Raw genomic sequence first — 26,915 nt, forward strand, 5'->3', positions numbered from 1 at the left:
AAGGCGTTCAACAAATAGTTCCCGAATAAATAATTAATTAATGCTAAGCATTGTGTATTATATAATGGGAAAAAAATTATCATCGTAACACATAGACCAATGTTTCTCCAATCGGCTCGCTCACACTTCCTTTCTTAGTGGTTGCTATAAACTGAGCAGGGAAGCTTACTTGCAACAGGCTTTCTGTTGGAGGAACATCTTCTTGTTCACCCAGGATTACAGTCTAGAAGGACATGGCTCAGCGCTACCTGTGGATCTTGCTCCTTTGCCTGCAAACCTGTGAGTTCTGACCCTTGTCGATGCTCTCCTAGTTTCCTGTTAAGATTTAGAAATTGCCTGTAAAGAAGACATTGAAATGCCCTCTTCGTGTACTTTAACCAGTACACCCTAGGTCTCAAAAAGTGTTCAACGGTCTGGGGAGAGACAGGATCCAAACCTAACTGCTTTTCAGCTTTCAAGTTTGTTTCTGAATTTGTCTGTGCCCAGTCTGCAAACCCTGTCCGGAATAGTCCGCACTTGGGAGGCCCACCCAGAAAGCCCAGCAAAAGAATGTATCATCTAAAACTATGAATAACTTAAAATCATTTCTTTTTGGGTGCATAGTTTTTGACAGGGATACGCCCTTCCAAATTATATTTCATTACTCTATCAGGTTAGAGTAATGCTTACCTTTAATTATCATTGTAAGATCTTCATCTCTCTAAGTCCCCTTTATTTTCAAAGCACAGAGTTATTACTCTGCTTCTATTCTTCAGAAACTCTCCAAAGTAAATGAGGAAGAAACTGTTATCTCCATTTCATAAGTAAGTTAGCTCTCACAAAAGAAATGAACTTGAAATTTTGTTTTTCTTAGAGCTGAACAGTAAACTATAAGGACACATGGATATTGGTTGTTGTTAGTATGAAGAAAACTGTATAACATCAACACAGATCTAGGAGGGGTTTGTCTTTGCAGTTTCTTGCTAAATCCAAACAATTATATTCTCTATATAAAAGTTGACTATGCTTGACATTTCTTTTTTTTTAGATTTTATTTATTTATTTATAGTAGGCTCTTTTTAAGGTTTTATTTATTCATTTGACAGACACAGAGAGCGCACAAGCAGGGGGAGTAACAGGCAGAGGTTAAAGGGAGAAGCAGTCTCCCCACTGAGCCCGGAGCCTGATGTGGGGCTCGATCCCAGAGCCCCAAGATCATGACCAGAGCCAAAAGCAGACACTTAACTGATTGAGCCACCCAGGCACTGCTATGCTTGGCATTTCTAAATCTACTTATAGTCTCTCCTATCCATTCTGAGAAACTCACTAGCAAATTCCTGGAATGTGTTAGAACACAGAGAATCTAGTGGGTTGGGACTTCCTAAAAAGGTAGAATCAATACACCTTTGTCTCTCTGGTTCCCTTGACTATTTAATTAATAGTCACATGTGACTATTTGATTAATTAAGTCTCATTAATTCATTAATTGGACTATTTAATTTGACTCGTTAATAGTTGACTATTTAATTGACTTGACTATTTAATTAATAGTCACATGTGACTAATTAAGTCCCATGACTGTGACTCCTTTAATTTGAGGTTCATGGAGATTGCACCAACTATGCATGACAGCTTTCTGGATCTTGTGCTGACCACCCTGACGTGACGGACAAAAATGCAAGTAGAGGGGAAGAGAGTTGGACAGAAGCTAAGTGAAAAATCTAAGGATGTCCCCAGTCTTCCAGAGAAGGGCTGGAGGGTGACATTTGATGCCCCTTAATTTGCAAAGCATTCTGCAACTTTTATGCCTATATTCTTACTTGAGCCACACTAAGACCATTGAAGTAAGCAAAAATAGATATTAATCCCATTATACACAGAAAACGTATGAACTAAGATTCACGTTAAACAGTTCGCCTGAAGTTTCACAACCTGATATGTGTATGGCTGGAAATTTGTACAGTTCCTCGATGCCAAGGGTCGAGCTCTTTCTGCTCCACCCTTCCTGCCTTCCTCTCATTAGGTTTTCAGTTTCTTGATGCTCTGCAGAGTGCTAGCACATGCAGATCGAATGTGATTCCTATTAAAATACCAACGGCATTTTTTCCACCAAACTAGAACAAACAATCCTAAAATGTATATGGAACCACAAAAGACCCTAAATAAACAAAGAAGTCTTAAAAAAGAAAAAGAAAACTGGAGACATCCCAATCCCAGACTTCAAGTTATACTACAAAGCTAGAGTGATCAAAACAGTATGGCACTGGCACAAAAATAGACACATAGATCCGTGGAACAGAATAGAGCACCCAGAAATAAACCCAGGGTTATATGGCCAATTAATCTTCAACAAAGGAGGCAAGAATATGCAATGGGAAAAAGACTGTCTCTTCAACAAATGGTGTTGGGGAAACTGGACAGCTCTGTGCAAAACAATGAAACAGGACCATTTTCTTACACCATACACAAAAATAAACTCAAAATGGGTCAAAGACCTAAAAGCGAGACATGAAACCATAGAAACCCTAGAAGAGAGCAGAGGCAATAATTTGTCTATAACATTGGCCCTACCAACATTTTTTTAGATGTGTCTCCTGAGACTAGGCAACAAAAAACAAAATAAACTATTGGGACTACATCAGAATAAAAGACTTCTGCACAGTGAAGGAAAGAGTCCATAAAACTAAATGACAACCAACTGAATGGGAGAAGATATTTGCAAGAGACATATCCAATAGAATTCCTCTGAAATCACTGAGATAAGAGAAGTCTGGGTACTCAAACTCATGACTCTTCCACATTGGAAAAGTTTTCTCAAAGAACTAAGACTCATAGTCATACACTCCAAATTCTGCTTTCTTATCCTGACTTGTGATTATGATTCTGACTGCCTCTGCAAGGGCAGAGCCACCCACCCTCTAGGGTGAAAGATGGAAGAATCCACCACTTTTTTTCCATGCCCATTCTATATGTTCTTTCTCACACTCTTTTAATTCTTCCTTTTCTCTATGCTTTTCTTTCTTCGGTTTCTTCAACCCTTCACCTGGCTCCTGTCTCCTCTCCCCCAGCAATAATGGTAATAACCAACCATTTTATGAAGCAATGATGACATGTTTGGCATTACTCTAAGTAGTCATATTTATTATTAACCTTACTCCTCACAATATCATATGAGATGAACACTACCAAGACCCCAGTTTAACAGATGAAACACAGAAAACTAGAGGTCAATTAGCCAAAAAGTGGAGGAGATAAGATTTGAATGCCAATGCCTTTAGACTTAACCACTGAACAAAGCTGTCTTTGCCTTTGCTGTCTTTGATGCTGAAATGGAATAAAAATACTGCCCCTGCTATCAACCATGATCACATTTTGAGATTTGTCACTGGATTTATTATTTATTTATTTATTTATTCCCATAAAGACAGGATTATTCAGATAGAGAATGGGACTCGTGGGCAGGTCTTTGCCAATAATAGAAGCTTAAGAGGCCCCCAAAGCAGAATATCCAAGAAAAGGAGCATATCCAGATATAGTTCAAGTACCCCATCATATCAATATGATGTGGGTTGACTTGAATTAGCTTCTTCAAAATAAGCAAATGTCCAATATCAACAAGGTCTTGGTATCCTGTTGAATGTGTAGCACAGTAGAAGCATTCTGGATAATCAAGTTGATAATCAGAAGTCCAAGAGGTGAGTAGGCCCACGTGGATGTCTGTCCATTGATAGGTAAGTCCTGTCCTGGGCGTTAGACACAGGATTTCATGGCTGAAAAGGGTCCTGGTGAGATCCAATTTGCCACTAGTCCAAAGTCTTTGTAAAGAGGAGCCTTTGAGATAAAGATAAAGCCTTTGTTCTAGAAAGAGGTTTGAGAAGACTCTTACCACAGATATTCAGAAAGGTCTCAAAAGCAGAAGCCCAGTTATAGAAATGGAAAAATACATTATGTATGGGGAAACTGGATATCAAGACATCAGCTCAAAAATCCAGTTCCCAAATAGAGGGTGGGAAGAAGCATCAGTGTGCTAACACAAGACTTGTAGGAGGCAGGAGAGACACACCTCGTCAGCTTGGTGCACTGAAGCTTCTCTGGAGGTCAGCATGGTGATTGGCCAAGTGGACAGCATGCCTTCAAAGGGGCTTCAAGATTCTGTGGTGGATATAGGCTGTTCAAGTGCTTCCTGAATCAAATCTTTCTTGTCTTGAACCTTGGAGAAGAATGAACCTGCAAGTTTGGGGTTACTAAGCTCACCTGTGGGGAAGCTGGAAAAGAAAGAGGTATGAGCAATCAGTTGGGAGACTGATGTTGGTGGCGCTATGTACCCATATTTTCTTTGTCATACTCAATTTTTGTTTATATAACAGTAGAAGGAAATAGTAATAGAACAGTGGCTGGCCAGGATCCCATCTTGGTTTTGAGAACTTGTGTGTTTCTTTTTGTTTTGAAGAAACAGATTCAAGTCAACTCAGATCTCAAAAACGGTGATAAAAGTTGGGGCGCCTTGGTGGCGGAGTCAGTTAAATAGCCAACTGTTGATGTAGGCTCAGGGTCCTGGGATGGAGCCCCACACTGTGCTCTGCACTCAGCGGGGAATCTGCTTCAGGATGGTCTCTCTTATCTCTGCCCCTCTTCTCCAAATAAATAAATAAACCTTTAGGGGAAAAAAATAAAAAGAAAGCAAAAAAAATCTAGTAGATAATAGTGTACTATTGTGTGGGGTGGTGGGTTCCTTTTCTTAAAAACTCATGACAAAGGACTTTCCACCCTCATGGAGAACGACACAAAACTGGCTGCTCAACTCTTTGCTTCCTCTTTGCTCGCAACTCCCTTTCACTCAGTATAACGTGCTGTAACCCATTCTACCCTGAGGAGTGCAGGATGCAATCATCTCCATCCACCCTTCCGTGCCTGCCGTATCTGGGGAGGTTCTCCCCCCACTTACTGATCTCGGAAGTAGTGGGTGGAAGGAGAGGAGGAATGGTGAGCTAGTGTCCCCAAAGCCCAAGAAATGCTTACTTGAAGGATCCTAAGGAAGCTGGGGGAGGGGAGCGGTCAGGTGGCTGTAATTAGCAACACATTCTTCCTCATCTCTGCTCTGGACTCCAGGGCTCTGACTCTCCTTTTTCCCCCAGAGTTGACTGGGGTATTATTTTCATCTCTCTAACCATGGGTCTTGTTTTATATAGCACACACGTTACAAGTGCCTAGTAAACGCCAGGCATCATTCTAAGAAATTTATAAATATTAACGCCTTTAACTCTTATAATACATCCATGAGGTAAGTGCCACTATTAACTTCATTTTAAAACTGATAAAACTGAGCGCAGAGAGGTTGCTAACTTTCCTAAGGTCTCAAGCTCATGCAGTTAGGTTCTTCTTCACTAAGTGAACCCAAACCCACACCCTGAGGTGCCGGCCCTTTCTTGCTTTACTTCTCCTCTAGTGTTGTCTTTTTCACCGCTCCCTTCTCCGGTCTGGTGTATGAAGTCGGGAAATCACAGTCACTGGGAGATGTGGTAAAAGTGGGTCACGTCTTCCTCAACCGCTTCTTCCCCTTAGTCGATATCTTGTTGACTCCCTAGGATGTTCCTTACAGTAGCATTTCCTCAGAATTTTTACATGCATCAAAATAATAACAAGGACTACCATGTATATGTGCCAGGCGTTGTGTTAACTGCACAGCCTCATAACTGAATTTTAATAATTATCCGCATTTGAGAGGTGAGGAACCTGAGAATCAGAGAATTTCAATAATTTTCTCAAAATAGCACAGCTGGATTCAAATATACCTGGGTTCGACACGTGTGCTCCTCAACCTTCCGCGTCCTACCTCACCCCACGCTCATCCCTTCACTCTTAGCAGAGCTTCACCTTCTGCATTACTGAGCAGATACAGGTCCTCAAGCATGACTGTCTTCTATTTCATTCTCTCTACTCCAAAATATCCATTGTGTATTAAGCACCTCGAGATGCCCTCAGACATTCCTGTGGGGTGGGTATTATTACATCTCATCTTGTAGTAAAGTAAGACAAGGACCTCAGTAAATGTCAGGGGTTGAACTTGAGCATAGGCCCACCTGGCTCAAACCTGTGTTGCCTCACCTCAGAAAGCAGCCTTTCTTCTATCCCCAGCCCCAACAATACCTAAAAATACTCTGTCCTTTTGCTCATCATCTCATTATCCCCTTCCACCTCAGACAAGGCATGAACATCTTCTGATTGAAAACCTATGCCTTCCACTGCCTGCCTCCATCTTTTGTTCCATGACAAGCATTGGTGGTCTGTGTTCCTGCACTGTTCTGGGTCTGGGGATTGAAAGGTATAGACCCTGGACTCAAGTCACTCACGATGTCTGGAAGCAGACATAGGGGCTCATGACCACCACATAACATCGCAAGTACCGTGAAGGAAAAACAGAGTTCCAGAGATCCCATGAGTAAGAGCACCTAACCTAGAGTAGGGCTGATCAGGGAAATTTCTACACGGTCTTCTTCCCTACCACCTACCCCAACTAACCTCTTCCCTCTCTCTCTCAGGTAAAACTGGTATATAACAGTATTTAAGTTGCAGGTGTACAACACTATTATTTGACATCTGTATACCCTACAAAGTGATCGCCAACAAAAGTCTAGTTACTATTTATCACCATATGGTTGACCTTTACCCATTTTGCCTACCCACCCTCTAACCCCTTCTGGTAACCATCAATCTGTTCTCTGTATTTATGAGTTTGTTTTTGTAGTATTTGTTTGTTTGTTTGTATTCCAGATATGAGTGAAATCATACAGTATTTGTCTTCCTCTGATGTATTTCAATCAGCATAATAGCCTCAAGGCCCATCTGCTGCAAGTGACAAGATTTCATTCTTCTTTATGGCTGAATAGTATTCCATTATATATACTATATTATAAATTATATATATACATATTCCTGTGTGTGTGTGTGTGTGTGTGTGTGTGTGTGTGTGTGTGTATACCGTGTCCACTTATCCATTCATCTATTGATGAACAATTAGATTATTTCCTTATCTTGGCTATTGTAAATAATGTTGCAATGAACATAGGGATATATATACCTTTTTGAACTCATGTTTTCATATTCTTCAGTTAATTACCCAGAATAGCTGGATCATATGGTAGTTCTAGTCTTAATTTTTTGAGGATTCTCTATACTATTTTCAATATGACTGCACCAATTTACATTCCCACCAATGGTATAAGAGGGTTCCTTTTTCTTCACTTCTTTTTCAACACATATGATTGCCTTTTTGATAATAGTTGTTCCAGCAGGTATAAAATGATATCTTATTGTGGTTTTGATTTACTTTTTCCTGATGATTAGTGAGATTGGACATTTATATGTCTTCTTTGGAAAATAAGATCTTCTGACCATTTTTTAGTCAGGTCATTTGTTTTTTCATTGTTGAGTTGTATGAGTTCTTTTGTATATACCAGATACCAACTCCTTATCAAATATATGATTTGTAAATTCTTCTCCCATTCAGTGTGTTCCCTTTTTGTTTTGTGACGGTTTCTTTCACTGTGCAGAAGCTTTTTAATTTGATGTTGTCCCACTTGTTTATTTTTCCTTTTGTTTCCTTTCTCTTTAGTGTTGATCTACAAATACATCACTCAGATTAATGTCATGGAACTTGCCACCTCTGTTTTCTTCCAGGAGTTTTATGGTTTCAGGTCTTACATTCAAGTCATCAATCCATTTTGAGTTCATCTTTGTTTACAGTATGAAGTAACGGCCTAGTTTCATTCTTTGGCATGTGGCTATCCAGTTTTTCTAGAACTATTTTTTGAAGAGACTGTCCTTTACCCATTAGATGTCCTTGGTTTCTCTGTCATAAATTAATTGTTCATAGATATGCAGGCAATCTCTTCTGTATTAAGACAAAAATAAAATAAATTAGTTTTGCCAGCTTCTCTAACTACCATTCTATTTCATCCCCTTTCTTTCACTGTCAGGAGTTTCAACTTACTTAGCACTTATTCTATTCTCAATCCTCTAGACTCTAGCCTCCACTGAAATCATCTCACTTGCACCATATTCTCATGGGTCATCAATAACCATCTAATGGACAAACCTAGGGTCCATTTTCAGTCTTTATTCCACTTGAACACTGGGAATCACTAAACATCTGTGACAATCTCCTTCTCGAGACTCTTTCTCATCTTGGGTCCCATGATATTGTCCACTACTGGTGCCTCTCTTGCCACTTGTTCTATTTCGTTTCTTTTGATAATGCCTCCCTGTGACCGTTCACAAAGAAGCCTTGGACTTTAGCCTTAAGCTTCCTGAATAACTCATCTCTCCCTCCATCACCTCTTCTCTGCGGAGGGAGGATTCATAATCTACTTGGATTTCAGTTCAAAGGCAAGCGACAGTTCTCAAAAATGAGAATAGTCTAAAGAAGAAGAAGAAGAACTCTTGCCCATGTGAAGAAGTCTGGAGTCGGCAGTTCCATTGATTGAATAGTTGACAAGGCAGTGAGAGATACATACTTTTTTCTGTCTTTCGGTTCCACCATTTTCAGTATTGGCTTCCTCTTCTCGATCCAAAATGTGTGTCTGAGATCTAGCTGTCGTAGCATTTCAGCCTGCAAGAAGCAAGAAAGAGATGAAGAAAGCAAAATACCCTCTTCTTGAAGACACAGTAGTCATATGCAACACTTTTGCTTTCATCCCATTGACCTGAATCTCGTCATATAACCAAAGTTAGCTAGCAAAGAGCTGGACAATGTAGTCTTTATCCTGGGTGACCATATGCCTTGCTAAAAATTAGGCATTCTCTTACCAAGAATAAAGGAGAGAACAAACATTGGAAAATAACCAACAGATTTGGCTGCAACCCCCAAGCAATATTTTCAGACCATTCTCTTTCCTTATCTTCCATCCTTCCAACTACTTACCAGGATGGTCCAACATAATCTTAAAATCAGTATTTCTTTTTTTACATTGGAGAGGGAGAGGAGAGAGAAAATCTTAAGCAGGCTCTGTGCCCAGCACAGATCCTGATGTGGAGCTCAATCTCACAACCCTGAGATCACGACCTGAGCCCCAAATCACAAGTTGGACCCCTAACCAGCTGAGCCACCTAGGCGCCCCTCAAATTCAATATTTCTAACACTAAACCTATTTTCTCCTTGGGACTTTTTTTCAGCATAATCTTAGCCAGTTTTCCAGTATCTATCAGTTTTCACTGACACAAAGTAGATGCTCAAAATATATTGTTGAACAACTGAATTCTATCAGGTTCCTCCTTACTCCCTCTCTTTCTTTATACTGTGTCTCAAATTCAGCACTTCCATTCCATTCATCTTATCATCCTCTGGTTCATGCCCAGATGCTTATAGAAGCTTCCAAAATGGTCTCTCAAGTCCAGTTTCTCTTTTTTTATTCTTCCTACCCAACATTACTATATTACTATGACCCTAAAATATCATTTTCATCTTCATCCTCAAGAACTTCAATAGCTCCCCTCTGCCTGTGATATAGATCTCAAACTCAAGGCTGTCTCAGACCTAAACCAGATTTGTATCTCCACCTTATCTTTTTCTACTCTGTTATGCAAATCTATATTTATTCAACCCACATCCCATGTTCTCCCGCTTCTAAATTTTTACTCAGGACCTGAGACACTCATCCTTTCCCTTTCTCTTCAGTAAAATTCTATTCACTCTTTCAAAATCCTCCTCAAATTCTACTTTCTTTAAGAAGTTTCCCCTAGGGGCGCCGGGGTGGCTCAGTGGGTTAAAGCCTCTGCCTTTGGCTCAGGTCATGATCCCAGGGTCCTTGGATGGAGCCCCACATCGGGCTCTCTGCTCAGCAGGGAGCCTGCTTTCCTTCCTCTCTCTGCCTGCCTCTCTGCCTACCTGTGATCTCTGTCAAATAAATAAATAAAATCTTAAAAAAAAAAAAAGAAGAAGAAGAAGTTTCCCCTAACCACTATAATTCAAAGTGATCTCTCCTTTCTTCGTATTTGTACTGTAACTACTGTCTCTACCATTACATGAATTTACCATTTACTACCTCATTTCTCAAAGAAGAGTTATGTGAATGTGTGTGTATCTTATTTCCTAAGCAATTATGAAATTCCTAAAAAATGTCAGAGAACTGGTTTTCTCATAGACTTGCCTAGTCCATTATGTGTTAAGTCCTCAAGACATTTTTGTGCTACAAGTTCTCTCTGAAGATGGGTTTTCCTTAGGTCCTTCCAATATTAATATAATGTTTACATTTATATTATATTACTGGATTTTATGGATTATATTACTCTTATGTTATATATTATTATATATAATTAACATAATATACAAATATAAAACATATAAACTAATACATAATATATATTATGTCATTAGTATATTATATATACCCTGCACCTACATTTTATTACAGCACTTGCATTATATTACAGCACCTAGAAAAATAAATATTGAGGTAGCTCAATATGGAGATTCTCTTTTAAAACCTGAAGTCTTAAGCATAAAGTCCATCAAGTGGAGTGGTACCTAAAACTATCTCTCTAGGCTTTTCTTGAATTAGCCCTTAATAATGGCCCTTTATACATTCTTCAGTATGGTCCTGCTACCCCCCAGCCCCGCCCCGGGCCATCATGGGGGTGGCCTAGGAAGCCTTCAAAGGCATGTAGCAGTTATGAGGATGATGATGAAGCAAATGATGAAGATGAGAGTCATTGTCATCATTAACTCCAGAAACAACTGACATGCATGGTGCCTTAATGGCCACAAGACATTCCACTCCTATTGTATGATTTTCTGGTTACTACTTAGGTAGAACAAACTTTATGGTTATTATTTCCATTCTATGGATGGAGCCACTGAGACTCAGAAAGGTTTTGTAGCTTTATGAAGGTAGTCAGCTTCTAATCAGAAGTGCTATCACCCACACCTCCAGGCTCCTTGTCTTCCCAGCCACCTGACTCAGACCACAGTCAGAGGGTCTGGAGGTGACCAAGGCTGCATCTGGTACATGGGTGATCCCTAGCCTTTCCTCAGTAAGTCCAGGATTCTCACCAACAATGCAAGCAGCAAGAGGGGCTGCAGGACTTTCCCCAGTCCGATCTACCTGCCAGTGCTCCTCTCCCTCGCCCTTTGATGCACCACATCACTCCCTGAAAGACTTGCTATGGGGGATAAGTCACAACAACACGACACACACTTTGCCTTGTGGCTACCCAACTGCCATGAACCCCAAGAAGTTCTGTTTTCACAACTCGCCTACACACTTCCTGGGGCTTGAGGAGAGAACCCACATCCTCTTTACACATTTAACTTTTATCTACAGAACAGAATGGCAGTTAGGTGCCAGGGTCTGATTTTAAAAAGTTCCGCAAGACACAGGCTACCTGGCACCAGGATCAGCTGTGTAATTTGCAGAAGCCATGGCAACATGAAAATGGGCGGGGGAGAGGAGTCCTTGTCCAAACAATAGTAAGTCTTTCAAGATGGCACAGCAGCCTTAAAGCCACCTCAGAGTCCTTCTGAGCTCAAGGCCCAGGTGGCATGCCCATGTCTGAGAGGGACTCAGGCTGGCACACACCAAGGGCACCTTACCACACCCCATAGCCCAATGGAACAGTTTATCTGGAGAGAATATTCAAGAAGCTGGATTTTTGTAAACTATGACTCTTGCCCTGAAGGCAGCCTTAGTCTCTCCTTTGGTTCCCAGTGGTTTGTTTCTTTTGCTTTTACCATTTAGCACTCATCAGATTGTGTTATTTTTTACTTGCATACACATTTGTCTTATTCTCCAGGGTGTGAGCTCCTCAGCACCGCAGCCACATCCTATTCTTCCCTGAGCCTCTAGCATAGCATATGGCACATAGTTAGCACCTAATAAATGTTTGTAGGTGCAGGTCCTTAGTCTCTCCCTCCCCCAAGATCCCGTTACATCTTCTTCTGTACTTAACCCACCCCAACTAAGTCATCATGCATGACCTGGGATGGTCCTCCTAAGGCAAAATCTTGGTTGGTCTGAAAGGAAAGAGATTTTTATTAGCAATCTCTAGTCTCATTCAGGAGCTACTAGGCTGGAGGGCAAGGGCGGCCATTTTATAATTATATTGCCTTTCATTTTACAAACTAGGTATCAAGTCAGTTTATCTTCATAAGGTGAAAGAGGAGACGAGAGGAAAAATAAACTTCTCATTCCCCTCACATTGGATTTTAAAAGCATTCATCCTTCAGCTTTTACTAGAAAGTAACAGGTCAAGTCTCCTTGTTATTGTCTCTCAAAGCACCATAATACTTACACAGTTGACCTTGAACGATGCAGGGGTTGAGGGTACTGACCCCTCATGCACTTGAAAATTCATGTATAACTTCAGGCTCCCCTAAAACTTCACTTACAGCCTACTCTGGACCAGAAGCCTTACTGATAATAGTCAGTTAACACATATTTTGTATGCTTTATTGTGTTACAGACCTCATTCTTACAATAAAGTAAACTAGAGAAAAGAAAATGTTATTAAGAAAATCATAAAGAAGAGAAAACACGTTGACAATATTGCATTGTATTTACAGGAAATTTTCATGTATAAGTGGACCCACGCAGTTCAAGTCTGTGTTGTTCAAGAGTCAACTATATATATCATATCTGTACATCTGTGATGATCTGCTCACTATTGATCTCTTCCTTTAACTGTGAAGTTCCAAAGAGCAGGAAATTTGTATCCATTTTCACTCACCTCTGTATCCCACAGCTCCTTGCATCGCACTTAAAAGAGTAGATGCTCAGCAAACATTTGTATTGGACATTTGATTAATAATTACCTGCTGTAGTATCTGGGACAAGGCTGACCTTGAAAAAAATTCATGCATTCATTCATAAATGTATGAATGAATAAATGAATTTTGCTTACATCAGAAGCTGTTCCAAGAGATTCTAGGCAACACGTAAGTGAATTCCATTTATTAATTCATTCCACAAATATTTATTAAGCAACCACTACATGTCATGGACTAGTCTAGAGGCTGGAGACAGAGTAGGGAACAAAAAAGACCTCCCCAAATCATTAACTTGGGAAATACTTACTCTAGAACCTCCAAAGCACTATAGGCCTGTATCTTCCGGAAATAAAGGTATAAAAGTAGCTTTCTTTTTGCAAAGACCACAGCAGCCAGGCTCTTGTTCCAGTTCTTCCGTCGCTTGGCAATATGATCTTGGGAAAGAAAGACCCTTAATTCTCAAACCTTCTGGAGGTGTATGGTCTTTGCCCCCCCAATCTCGTAGACCCTTTGGTCTGTAAGTCCAGATAAATGTTTTTAATGAAATAGACCCCTTGAAATTCACTGGAAATTTCATTTTTTTTTTAATGAGAATCCCTTAGAAAATTTAGCCATCATAACATATTATATGTAGAGTAGAATACCAAAAACAAAAAACGAAATGAAACAAAACAAAACCTAAAAAACAAACAAACAAAAACCCCACAAAAATACAAAAGAAAAACAAAAAAACCCCTCCAGAGGTTGGATGAGCTGCATCTGGGCAGCTCTTCAGGGAGACTCAGGCCTGGGAGACAGGAGACTCTAAAAAGTGCAACAGGGAAACGGCAATGGTTTTCTCTTTATGTCCCCAGGTCTGGGAGCAGACAGAAGTGACACAGATGTCGTCACATTGATTGGGATACAGGGGGAGTTGGTCACTTTCCCCTTAAATATCGAAAAATCACAGCAAGTTGTCAACATCGTTTGGAACTCTGAGACATCTGTTGCTTTCATAACGCCAGGAGATGCAGGAGCAGCACCCAAAGTTACTGTGACCCACCAAAATTATAATGACCGAATAAATGTCTCCTCTCAGAACTACAACCTGGAGATCAGTAATCTGAGGATGGAAGATTCCGGCATCTACAAAGCTGACATAAATACAAAGACCTTTGAAGGGGTGTTCATCACCACCACCAGGCGCTTCAACCTTCAGGTCTTCCGTAAGTAGTGCAAGGATAAAGGGCTTGCTTTGTTTTGCAAATTTGCTATCTACAGAACGCCTTTATCTCTTTGTTGATGTCCCTAATTCTTTCTGTACCTGTAGATCCATACGTAAATACATCACTACTAATGAAGAGCTTGTGATTTCGCTTGTTTTTAGCAATGTAACCTTCAGTCAGCAGGTTGTTCCATGTGTCTGGTTTTTCTTTTCTATAAAATGTGAATAATCAATCACTTCCCTTGGTCACTGAGAGGATCCAGTGAGATAGTGTATGGAAAGCACTTCTTTAAAAAAAAAAAACAACCAAAATCCATTTTATTTTAAAATAAGTGTAGATGCATAGAGAGGTGTAAAAAGCCAGGCAGGGAGGGGCGTCTGGGTGGCTCAGTCGGTTAAGCGTCTGCTTTGGGCTCAGGTCAGGATCCTGGAGTCCCGGGATGGAGCCCCACGTCGGGCTCCTTGCTTAGTGGGGAATCTGCTTCTCCCTCTCTCTCTCCCCCTCACTCTGCTCATGCTCTCTCTCTGTCTCTCTCTCTCATACATAAGATCTTTAAAAAAAAGAAGAGGTTCTGTGTGCACGTTCTCCAGTCCCCCCAGTGGTGGCATCTTGTGTAACTATAGGACAGTATCAAAGCCAGGAAGCCAGCACAGGCATCCCTAGGAAGCGGATTCAGACGTCAGCAGGTGTACGGGGTCTCCTCTATGTGTAAGTGTACGCGTAGCTTGCAGAGTTTACTCACCTGCATGCGATCAAGGTCCTGAACCACAGCACCACTGCTGCAAGAGTCCCTCAGCCGTTCAGAGCCACCGTCTCCCTCCCCAGCTCCTGGAAGACCTTACTCCGTTCTTCACGCCCAACATTACGTCATTTCACACGTGTCACATATATGGACTCATGCATATGCATATGCTTTTGAGACTGGCTCTTCTCACGCAGCATAATTTCAGAGTCATCCTAATTATTGCAAGTATCCGTAGTTTTTATCTTTTTATGGCTGGATAGTAGTATTCCATGGTGTAGACGGACCAGTCTGTTTAACCATTCACTGATGAGGGGATATTTTAGTTAGTTCCAGCTTGGGAGTATTACAAATAAAGCTGCTATGCACATTCATGTACAAGCTTCTGCAGGATAAATGCCCAAGAAGGAAAACACGTGGTAAATTCATTTTTTCATTTATTTGTTTAAAAATTTTTATTGTGATAAAAATATATGTAACACAACATTAAACACTTTAACCATTCTTTAAAAGATTTATTTATTTATTTTAGAGAGAGTGCATGTGAGCAGGGGGGAGGGGCAGAAAGAGAGGAAGAGAGAGAGAGAGAAGCAGACTTCCTGCTGAGCATAGAGCTCCCACATGGGGCTCAATCCTAGGACTCCAACATCATGACCCAAGCTGAAATCAAGAGTGGAATGCTTCGCCAACTGAGCCACACAGGCGCCCCTGCTTTCATCCCTTTATATGTTCAGTTTTCCCCACTCAATCTCTGGGAGGTGTTATACCATGTGCAGGTAGAGCAGACCACCGGAAAGTCTCAGAGAAAGCCAGATCGCCTAGCTAACACAATCTGTACCTCTGGGGGAGTTAGTGGAGAAGATAATGAGACAGAACTGACACTTACTGAACTCTGTGTGTCTGCCATTTTACCACCTAATTTTAAAAAATATGTAGAGATCACATACATTTACACAACACATGCACAGAGTCAAAGACAATACACAGCGCATTGCAACTCTCCCTTCTCAGAGGCAGTCCCTGTTGCTGGCTTGTTTTGTCTTTCCCATAGATAATTAATATGTCTAGACAGATGATGGGCAGATGGACGGAGACGGGTATTCGGTGCTCTTTAAACACAACAGCTCATTTAGTCCTCACAACAAACAACCCTAGCAGGAGCAAATTCTATCAGTGCTTAAGGGGTGGAGCTAAACCTCAGTGAGGCTGCGTGTGTCCCCTTTCTGGAAAGCAGCAGAGCCTGGTCGGATCTAGGTCCCCAGGGGCTTCCCCACTCTGAGCCACAGCCTTGACCTTCTTCTCTGCCCAGTAGCCTGATGCAGGTAACATCTCTGTTCCTGCTGACAAGAATGAGATGGGATCCTATCTTTCCCACTATCCCCCACCTTGACACTCAGCAAAAGAGTTTCTCTAAAAATAAGTAAATATCAAGCAGAGACTTGAATATTCCTGTAAGTCCAGTTTCTAAAGAAAAGCACACGAGCGTGCGCACACACGCACGCGCACACACACACACACACACACACTTTGGCTGGTTTTTGCTGTAGATGTTCTGTATTGATCACTGTTGTAGCACATCAAGGTCACTCCAAACTTCTTTAGGAGTTTTTTCACAAGTCACCACTAATTCTGGTCTGGAGTAGATCCCTCCAAGAGACTCACAGGACCAGGCTTTCTGGTGCGGTTGGAATGAAAAACATTTATAGATTCTTCCTTACCATATTCTACTTCCTTACAGGCACAGACAACTTTAAAAATACTACATGAACCAGAAAGCCACATGCCCCCTCCCTCTGAGCCCTCCCCACGTGGCTAGGATAGAGGGAACAAAGCCCAGCACAGCAGCCTGGCCAAGAATTAACTAAATTTACCAACTCGCAACATGGGCACTTTCTTATCTGCCAGTAAAGGGAAGAACTTCCCTTTCCTTCTGCCAGCCCCAGATAGCTCTTAACTTCAACCTAAATATAATTGCTCTTCCGTAATTGCTCAGCTTACCATTTGGACAGTTAACCTTTTGATTGCTTTTGTAAAAACATCTTTTTAAATGAACTTTTGAAGGGATTTTAACTTTTTACTGTGGCACTTTAGAACAACACAAAACAACTCCATGAAAACACACCAGAAAACACAGCCAAAACATTTTTCGTAGAGACTTTCATGCAGCGGTGCACTGGTTCTTGATGGCATGGGTGACCCCAAGGGCGTGAGGCACATGATTTCATAAATGGTTGTAAATATACACCGATCTTTATTGTGTATCCCATAGAGCTAGCCATATGCACAGAACGTTTTCATTGAATTTTGCTGAACGTTTCTCCTTCCCAGGCTTCAGGTGTCGAAGAAGAAGCCAACGGGAATACTGGCAGATAGTTTTGTGAACTGAGCTAATAAGGAAAAAGTAACCCAACAAACATATACTTCAGACCTGACCTTGCAAGTCAATGCAAGAGACTTCTTTGCTGGCTCGGATAATGGTTTTCAAACACTGGAAGAATATTTCCTAGTTTCTTTGGCGCTCCTCACAATGTAACGGCCACAGACAGGAGGCAGGTTGAAGTCTAATCGACTTTGACCATCTTTAATGTTCTTAAGGTTTCTTCATCTTTAATGTTTCTTCTTGTGTTCTCCAGTCTAGAGTGACAATCTGTAGACCAGTCAACCCAGCCCAGGTCTGAGCATTTGCCAATTTCTTTTATTTGAGGGGAGGGTAAAGAGGGACAGAGGGAGAAAGGAGGGAATCCCAAGCAGGCTCCATGCCCCGTGCGGAGCCCACGCGAGGCTCCATCTCACGACCCTGAGATCAGGAACTGAGCCGAAATCAAGAGTCGGACGCTTCACCGACAGAACCACCCGAGCACCCCCTGATTTGTCCATTTCTGTGGTGTAAAGACTCCTACTATGTTTTAAAGCTTGCACAACTGGGAAGACTTTGTGTGTATCATTACACAAGACAGATCTGAGAGATGTAAATCACTTAGAGCGTAGGTAACAGCAAACTGGCCAAAAAAATAGAAGGCAGTGAATTTTGAGTCCGTATTAGCTTTTTTAAAACGTGATTTATTTTATTGTAAGTTGTTATCATTTCATTTTTCACAATGGCTGCACTTAACAACCCTCTTGAAAGAATTTCTGAGAACCCAACAGCTGGCTCTCCTGAGAGAGGTTAGCTCCCGCTCAGCCCGGACACCTGTGTCTCCCTGTCCTAGGTCGGCTTGGGAAGCCACAAATCACGCAGAGTTTAATGACGTCTCTGAACAGCACCTGCTATGTCACCTTGACGTGCTCCGTGGAGAAAGAAGAAGGGAACGTCACATACAGTTGGAGTCCTCTGGGGGAGACGGGGAATGTCATTCGGATCTCCCGGACCCCCGACAGCCAGGAGCTGACTTACACGTGCACAGCCCAGAACCCCATCAGCAACAGCTCGGACTCCATCTCTGCCCAGCAGCTCTGTGCAGGTGACCGGCGCCGTCGGCTCCGCTGAAGTCTCCAAGACCCACTTGGAAGAGCGGCCTCAACTGGGCCTTGTTTCCTTGTTTCCCCGGGGGGTGCCCCTCCCTTAGGCCAGGCCTGGTCCGCAGGGGCCTGGAAAAGAGGCCAGAGCTGTCTGAGATCGGCCGGGTGTTTGCGGTGTTCTGAGGCAGCCCCTGCTTGGCCCTCTGACTGTTTCTAACGCTGACTTTGAATACCAGAAAGTCCAGTTTCCCTTGGAGCTGTGGCACCCCCCGGCGGGCACCCCTTTTGACAGTGTCCCTGAGTGTGGCCAAGTCTCACTGTCTCTTCTGTTTCCAGACACTGCAACAGGCCTCCGTTCTCGCCGCATCGGGCTGCTGAGCGCGCTGGCCGGGCTCTTTCTGTTGATACTCATCGTGCCTTTGGTGCTTTTGTTCCTTTTGCGCAAACGAGGAGAAGGTAGGATTTCTCCAGAAGGTAAAATGTGGAAATACACCTTCCTTCTTCCCGGGACGGGAGTCATCTATCCAAGGTGGGGTAGAGAGGTGCCTTGTTCTGGGGAGTCTGCCTTCCTCCAATCCGCACTCCCGCACCCTCTCCGGAGTGCTGACCCCTGGACGCCAGTGCTCTGAGTGGGCTCCGGAATCCGCTCCTGCTGCCATCAGTATCTGGTGGGCCCAGAATGTGGGTGTGAGTTCACTACTGCCACGGAGGAGCTGTGCTTCACGACTGTGTCTTTCCTTCTCTAGCTCAGTGCTCTCACATGTAAAATGAGATTCGAATTATAGGGTATCCTGAGTCCCTTCTAATTCCTCCACATTTTGACTTTGGAGAGTCCCTGACGGACATGTACTAACTTTTCATTCCATGGACGTCACTAGATCCCTCTGGATCCTTCTGTAATTGTGCTATTTGCAATGCAGAAAACCTAATCTTGGGCCCCCTCAAGGATCATTATGCCCTCCTATTCCTCCTACCCCCACGATCTCCCCAAATCTTCCTTTCCCCCCAGTCACAGTAACAAGCCTGGGTGTAGAGAGCTCCACATCTGTTTCCATGTTCCTGACTCTCCTTTGGGTCTGATTCCTCAGGTTCCTTCTTGAAGCCCTTCAGTAAGAACTCTGGTAAGTTCTCAGCCACGAGTTTCCACGGATGACAACTGAGAGTGATGAGTTCACGGCAGATGGGTTAAGACTCAGCTTCTGTTTCGTGGAGGTCTGGGCCGAAGGTCCCAGCTTGACCATTTATCTGCTATGAGTGATCTGTCACCACAAGCCTCAGTTTTGTGGGTGGTAAAACAGACATACATACGTATTCGGGATTAAATGGAATCACCCACATTAAGTACTTGGCCTGGAGCCTGGTGCATAGTAAGAACTCAGTAAATATCAGCACGATGCGTACAACGGACCATCCAGCTTTGGCACGGAAGGAGGCTTTCCAGGGCAGAGAATTTAACTCAAATGCGACCGATGGGGAGGCCGTAGGTATCTTCAGGGTTCCTCCAAGAGACCTCTGTCTCCAATCCCTCACGGTCTCTTGGGAAGGAAGCAATGCTACTTTTTTCATCTACCAATGAGATGACAGAGAGTGCCCGGGCTGACTCTCTTGGCGAGTCGGAGGTAGTGCCACTCAGCTCGCTGCTATTTGTGGATATGTTGCTGCCCTGAAACAGCTCTTTTATTTATTTATTTTTATTTTTTAAAGTTTTTATTTATTTATCAGGGGGAGGGGGAGAGAGCGAGCACAGGCAGACAGAATGGCAGGCAGAGGCAGAGGGAGAAGCAGGCTCCCCGCTGAGCAAGGAGCCCGATGCGGGACCCGATCCCAGGACGCCGGGACCATGACCCGAGCCGAAGGCAGCTGCTCAACCAACTGAGCCACCCAGGCATCCCTGAAACAGCTCTTTTTGACTTTGCCCTAAAATGTTGCATGCTAGGAACAAAAAGAGGGGCACACTGGGACGGATGCCTTTACCAGCCCAGGAATTCTTTTTTTTTTTTTTTAAGATTTTATCTATTTATTTGACAGAGAGAGAGAGAAATAACAGGGGGGGGGAATACAAGCAGGGGGAATGGGAGAGGGAGAAGCAGACTTCCTGCTGAGCAGGGAACCCGATGCAGGACTTGATCCCAGGACACCTGAGATCATGACCTGAGTCGAAGGCAGATGCTTAACCGACTGAGCCACCCAGCTGCCTCAGCTCAGGAATTCTTTTTTTTAACATATAATGTATTATTTGCCCCAGGTCTGTGAATCATCAGGCTTACACATTTCACAGCACTCGCCATAGCACATACCCTCCCCAATGTCCATCACCCAGCCACCCTATCCCAACCCCCCACCCCCAGCAAGCCTCAGTTTGTTTCCTGAGATTAAGAGTCTCTTATGGTTTGTCTCCCTCCCTGGTCCCATCTTGTTTCATTTTGTTCTTCCCTACCCCCCAAGACCCTCTACTCTGCTCTCAAATTCCTCATAACAGAGAGATCATGTGATAATTGTCTTTCTCTGATGGACTTATTTTGCTTAACCTAATACCCTCTAGTTCCTTCCATGTTGTTGCAAATGGCAGGATTTGGGGGTTTGATGGCTGCATAATATTCCACTGTGTGTATGTGTGTGTGTGTGTGTGTGTGTATGTGTGTGTACACCACATCTTCTTTATCCATTCATCTGCTGATAGACATCTAGGTTCTTTCCATAGTTTGGCTAACGTCAGCCCAGGAACTCCTCAGAGTAGAGACTTGTCTCTGTGGCCTTTGCCTCCCACGGAGCCCGGCGCACAGAGGAAGCTTCTCATCAGAGTTTTACCATGTGGCTCAATCGAGCAGACAACGAATGTCTGTAGAGTATCTGTTCTGTGCTTCTCCCTGGAGATAGTCACAGGAAGGTAGGGAGCAAAGGAGCCCGACACAGTGTGTAACTAGAGAGAATCAACCTCACAGAAAAACCAAGACCCTCACATGCGAGGACAGTGAGCCCAGGGGAGGCCGTCAGCTCCATGTGCCAGAGGTGCCATGCGAGACCCTGCGGGGCGGGGCTGCCTCTGACTGCCCGCCCGGGCCGGGAGAGCCTCGTCAGCCTCCTGTGGCTTCTGGAGTAGAGCCCTGGGTGAGCCAGGCCTGAGCTCGGGCCTCCCACACCGCGTGAAATCCCGACAAGAGGGAGAGGCCGTCCCAGGACCCGAGCATCCGTCTCAAGGCGATGTTAGCCCTCTGACCTTTTAGGGCTTCATTTCTTTACCTTAGAAAGAGAACCTCAGAAGAAGTCATCTCTAAATCCCATCCGCCTCTCACACGCTGTGTTTCTATGTTTCTGGGTGGCGCAGATGCGGCCTCGAAGAAAACAATATACACCTACGTCATGGTGACCAGAGCTGCCCCCCCAGCAGAGGGCAGAATCTACGATGAAATCCCCCCGTCCAAGGTGAGCTAATGCCACTCACCGGTCCTCACACCACCCCCAGGGAAAGGGGGTTGGGGGCAGCAGGCCAGGGATCCAGAGGGTCTGACAAAGCACCGTCATGTCAGGGAAATGATGCCAGGAGTCCCCCTGTGGGGACAGGAACAGGGTCGTCCCTGCACAGCAACCTCCAGGGGTAGAGGCCGTCAGCTTCCACACGGGGGTCTGGTTCTGGGTGACGTGAGAGGCCTGACTAGGTAGGAGTGGGGTGCCCTCCACGAGGGACAAACAGCAGGGGGACTGTTTAGGTGAGAGGTGAGGGCTGCTGGGTGGCCACCAACATGGGAACAGAACTGAGAGAGATTCCCTCCTTTTTTAAGATTTAGTTTATTTGAGAGAGAGCACCAATAGAGTGGAGAGGCAGAGGGAGAGGCTCCCCACTGAGCAGGGGGCCCGATGCGGGGCTCGATCCCAGGACCCTGAGATCATGACCTGAGCTGAAGGCGGACGCTTAATGACTGAGCCACCCAGGAGCCCCAAGAGAGGTCCCCTTGAACTTCGTGGTCTGGCAGCGACACCCCCTCCTCCCACCTGCCCCGCACCTGCCTGTCCTGCCCTCATCTCTACCCTGAACCACTTTCCTCTGTGCTCCCAGGCCCTGGCCTGCTCCCCCAAAGCCGACAGGAGTGGAAGGGCGCGGAGGTCCGCCTGGTCCAGCCAGCACTGAGCTTGTGCTGATGGGCGACTAGGTGTCCAGAGCCAAAATCTTCAGTGGGCAAGACCCAGCGTGAACCACGCAAACCCCTCCTCTTGGCTCCTGAGGGTTTTACCCAACTGCTACCCACTCCTCCCGCCCCACACCCTGCCCTGGGCCTCTCGAGGCTGGATGGAACCAGAGCGGAGGCGGGGAGCGGAGGTGACCTGGTGGGAGTGGGAGCAGGGGGCAGCAGGCCAGGCAGAGGCCTCATGAGGTTTTGCCTGGGCCCCTCACTGAGGGGAAGACGGGTGTTTTACAGGAGCTCCCTGCCAACGAAGACCCAGTGAACAGGGTTTACGCCACACTGCAGATGGATAAGGTAAATCCTTTTGATTTTTTATCCCAGCCTGTCTGTTCCAGCCATTCTGCCGTGCCCTGTCCATCCGAGCAGGGGCCAACTGGTTCTCCTGGTGCTTCTTTCTGTCCCTCTCAGGACTAACTGGTGAGGACCTTGGCCCACAGTGTTCCACCCCTGCACAGAACCTAGCTCCAGGTCTGTGGCCATCCAAAAGCTGGCTCACTTGGGGTGTTGAGCCTGCCTCTAAATGCAGGAGCCCCAGGGCCTCTGAACTGCGGGGTTCCAACTCTAGCCTCTCAAGCGGCTGGGGCCATGTGGGCTCAGAGAATAAAATCAGACAACCAGGTGCCCCCCTCTGGACAGACACAGGCCCACATCAGGTGCCTAGCCCGGGGAAGTAGATAGAACACAGGCTGAATTTCAGTTCCCACTTCCTCTGCCAGCTGACTTGCACAGTGTACAACCTGCACCACAGTTTGAAATGGAGCAGCGACACGCACAGTGCCCTGTGCCTCGATGTCCTGCTCTGGACTATGCATAGAGGGCAGGTGAGACTTTCCGTTTGGGGCATCGCTCACTGTCTGTGAGGATCCTCATTTCTGCTGCAGTCCGAAGGACAGCTTTGGGGTGTCTTGGGGAATCAAATGTTTTGTCAGTGTTCCTGTGTGATAGCTGAGCAAAATCATTGTGAAAGATAAACAGGAACCCGGGGGCCTGGGGGAAGGGAAAGTCGAGAGAACAGATGAAGAGCGGGAGAGGACATTAGGAAATGGGCCGCTGATGGGTGGGGAATGAGAATGAAGAGCTGGTTCGGTAGAGGGCATCTGTGAGCTGCAGAAGCAGGAGGCTTGCAAGAGAACGCGTGCTCGGGTGGTTGGGGTGTGGGGCTAAGCCCGCGTCCTGGAGCACAAGACAGAAGGGTCTTCGCTCCCTCCGTGCTCAGGACAGGGAAGGAGGGAGAAGGAGACCGAGGGACAACGGAGGGACAACGAACAGGCGAAGGGGAAGGAAGAAGGGAGGGGCAGGGCCGCAGGTGTGAGCCGGGATCTGCAGGTTGGGGAAGGACACAGGAGGAGACATTAGCGAGGATTCCACGGGAGGGATTCACCAGGGCGGCGCAGGTTGCGGCATCTCAAAGCACATCCTCTAGATGAGGTGGGTAGCAATTATTGATTGCTCATTAGGTGATTTGAGAAGAATTTTTTCCCTGTCCTGTCGGGTTCACTTTGCTTGGGAGTGGGGTGTGGGGAGGGCTCTAGGTCTGTCCGCATAACTAGAACAGAGGACATGGGTGGAGTTAGCTCCCTAGTACGTGGGGTGCCCTTGTGGGGGTTCAGAAGGAGCTGAGGCTCAGCCAGGAGCAAGGAAGGCGGGTGGATTGAGCCTGGTGTTGCCCAAGCCCGTCATCAAATCAATGCAAACACCCCCATTCCCTTCTGCTGCCTTTTCCCTGGGCTCCACTGCTGACTCCCCAAGCGCTTGCAAGTGGGCAACCGGAGCATCTCCCCGGGGCCCGGGCTGTCTCTCTGTCCCGGTACTGCCCGGGGCCCGGCTTCCCATGCAGCATCTCTCAATTAAGCTGCCGCTCCAACTCCCTCTTGTGCACAGATGGGGAAAACCAGCACTCAGGACGGCAAACCTCCTGGGATTTCAGCCTATGAAAATGTGGTCTAGGCTCCCGGGCAGCCTTCTCCCTGCGGACAGAGCTTCAGCCACCATCGACAGCCCAGCAGATGCCCCGGACCCAGGCTTTCTTTGCGCATGTCTTACATGGAGACTGAAGCCATCACTTTTTGTGACTGGAGGTGATGACCCTTCCCAGCAACCCCCGATGTAAGAAAGACTGATACTTTGCACACCTGTGCTACGTGGCGGCACACCGCCTGAGATGCTCTTATCACACTCAATGTCTGTGAGGAGCCCTGATGCAGAGCCTCCAAACTCTACACAGCCCCAGCGACAAATGAGACAAAAGCACCCTTTCCCTGAGGCAGATGCAGCGCCTCCCAAGCACATGGCTTGACGAATGGAGTGTGGGCTGCATTTCAGCCTCTCTGTGCCCCTTTGCCCAGGAACTTTTGTGTAGGGGACAGCTGGCTGGACCAGCCCACCCGTGCCTGACGGGGTCGCATAGGAAGCCATTGGTGGTGTGGCTCTCAGCTGTGTGGACACACTCTCCAAATGGAGCGTTGGAAAATGCTCTTTCCATAGGGACTAGACAGCTGGGGCATTTTTCTTCAGGCTCTACTTCAGAAGCCTCGTAAGATTCTCATAAAAGAATCATGGACTTCACACTCTGGTTAGATGTCCATGCCCTTCCTACCAGCGTTGAGGAGGAATCGCCCGCGGCTGAGCAGAACTTTCAAGTGATCATATGAAGAACTGTTTCCCGTATGTGTGAGCCCCCACGGCCAGCTAAATCCCAAATCCCCATCAACGATCCCAGACTGGGCAGCAGAAATGAGCTGTATGTAGGTAGAAGGGAAGTGTTAGTCCCAGTGAATGGGTCCATAGCACCGTCTAGCCCTGACCACCATTAGCACTGTGTTGGGGGCTGCAAGACCCCCAAAGTATCAGATGAGCATAATGTCCGCTCTGGTCTAGCTGCTCTGTGCAAGGCAAGCATGGGCACTCGTGTTCAATGCTGAATTACACGTTTCAGGGAGTGGCAGGAGCTAGCAAAATCAGGGAAAGCTTCCTGAAGGAGGTGGGGCTTGGAGGGTTGGAGGTGGGTTGAAACTGGGCTCTGGAGGAAGAGTAGGATTTGGCCATAAATGAAATGGACAGGTGGCATCCCACTGAGGAAAGCCCAAGAAAGAAGCGGAGGCTGGATCTGTGTGATGTGCTCAGGGCACTGCCCCAGATGCACGGGGCACACTCACCGTCCCTTGTCTTTGACGGCAGAGCGCCTCTGCTTCAGTGTGTGCCCCCGGCCCCAGCCCTTTGCACACACATCAATGCTCAGCTCAAATGTCACCTCCTCTGTGAAGCTCTCCCTGGCATCATGGGTCAAATTAATTATGGCTTTTTTGCCCTCCCTTCCCCCACTTTGTCCTTATATCAATCACTGCAACTCATTTCCTTCTGCCTCACAGTACAGAGGCTACTTGCATCCCTCCATACTGTGCATGCTGAAGGGCAAGGTCCGTGACTTCAAACCCATCGAGACTGACCCTGAACGATGAGAGTTTTGTTCCCCTGTGCACCCACCACCAGCCAACGTCGTGCCCTGCACCAGGCTTGTGAGCAATAAATTCTTTGAATAGAATTGAAAATGACCAGCCAGCTCAAACAGAAGGTCTATGTTTCAAGCGCTGATAGACAGATGCATAGCGGAATCCCCTTACGGCAAGCCTTCAATGTCAGAACGCAGACGTCAGCGTAAGGACACTTTGGAGGGAAAAGACTTTCAGAGTTAAGACCGGTGGAGACATCACCGGAAGCAATGAACCACCTGTGAGTGAAAGGCAGTCACCCGGGGAGGAACACCAGGGAAGAAACAAAGAGACACATCATAAGGATGGAGAAGCTCCAAAGGGACACTGAACAGGCTGGGTTTCCCCTTTAAAAGCGTGGCTCCTCACCTTCATGTGAGCTGAGGGACCACTCCTGAACACGGTCCTTCTCTAGCTTGCCCCTACTCCTTCCTGGTGCGCTCACCCAGTCAGATTGCTAGTTTCCTACAGTCCCGATGGCAAGTGGAGAAGGAATAGGACCAGAGGCAAGTGTTCCTTGGGTCTTGCACGAGAACAAACCTGGAAGGGAACCAGTGCCCAGGAATTCTTCATGTGGCCTTTGGGACTTGGGACCACCAAGCTCCCATCTCTCACTTTCTTCCCTAGTCTTCTGATTTAATGAAGATATAAGCTACTCACCCCGTCCCCTAAGGGCTTGGTTCTCAGATTCTCCTTCTGCAAAATGGATGTGTGTTCTTATGGACCACACCAAGATGGGTCCGTTTTTACGAAGTTTCATTGAAATTGCAATCTCGAGGGGCAGGGCCCTCTAGTGGCAAGTACCGGTAAGGCAGCACAAACCCGGCACCGGCAGGTGCACGTGAGCTTGCCACGGAGAACAGGGAACAGAGAACGGGAGGAAGGATCCGCGCAGCAAATGCCTCTCGGAAAAAGAAAGCGAAGCTGAATTAAAATGTGATGCTTTTTGAAAAGCTATAGAACGCTCTAAATTGCACCGCCCACAAGAGAGGAGCTTGTCTGGGCCACTCTGGAAACCAGGCAAAGGAAGGAAGGAGCCTGATTGGTCTGGTGGGTGTGGTGGGGTTTTTTTTCTTTTTTTTTTTTAAAGATCTTATTATT

At 45.6% G+C, this 26,915-nt stretch overlaps 1 protein-coding gene and 1 long non-coding RNA gene across 2 annotated transcripts; one reads left to right on the top strand and one right to left on the bottom strand.

The window, feature by feature from the left end:
* The first annotated feature begins 87 nt into the window (after window positions 1–87).
* On the top strand, window positions 88–25,877 carry CD84 (CD84 molecule). Its single transcript, XM_082704312.1, has 8 exons — window positions 88–279; window positions 13,594–13,944; window positions 17,896–18,147; window positions 18,482–18,601; window positions 19,234–19,266; window positions 21,471–21,568; window positions 22,561–22,620; window positions 24,208–25,877. Exons 1-8 carry the CDS (start codon window positions 234–236, stop codon window positions 24,271–24,273), a joined length of 1,026 nt encoding a protein of 341 aa, XP_082560438.1. The 5' UTR covers window positions 88–233; the 3' UTR covers window positions 24,274–25,877.
* On the bottom strand, window positions 3,350–15,073 carry LOC309850411. The gene is made up of 5 exons (XR_014304223.1): window positions 14,687–15,073; window positions 13,047–13,173; window positions 8,493–8,587; window positions 7,058–7,870; window positions 3,350–4,244 (listed from the first exon to the last, which is right to left on the bottom strand). It is a non-coding gene; the product is annotated as an uncharacterized lncRNA (long non-coding RNA).
* Window positions 25,878–26,915: the final 1,038 nt, after the last annotated feature.

The sequence above is a fragment of the Mustela nivalis genome (assembly GCF_964662115.1).
Source record: "Mustela nivalis genome assembly, chromosome: 16".
NCBI classification, from domain to species: domain Eukaryota; kingdom Metazoa; phylum Chordata; class Mammalia; order Carnivora; family Mustelidae; genus Mustela; species Mustela nivalis.

What these genes read in the sequence shown, in the direction of transcription:
- CD84 (XM_082704312.1), top strand. Translation starts at nt 234, where the DNA reads ATGGCTCAGCGCTACCTGTGGATCTTGCTCCTTTGCCTGCAAACCT. An exon ending in GCCCTTCAGTAAGAACTCTG is followed by an intron (nt 19,267 to 21,470) that starts GTAAGTTCTCAG and finishes TGGGTGGCGCAG; the next exon opens with ATGCGGCCTCGAAGAAAACA. An exon ending in ATGAAATCCCCCCGTCCAAG is followed by an intron (nt 21,569 to 22,560) that starts GTGAGCTAATGC and finishes GGTGTTTTACAG; the next exon opens with GAGCTCCCTGCCAACGAAGA.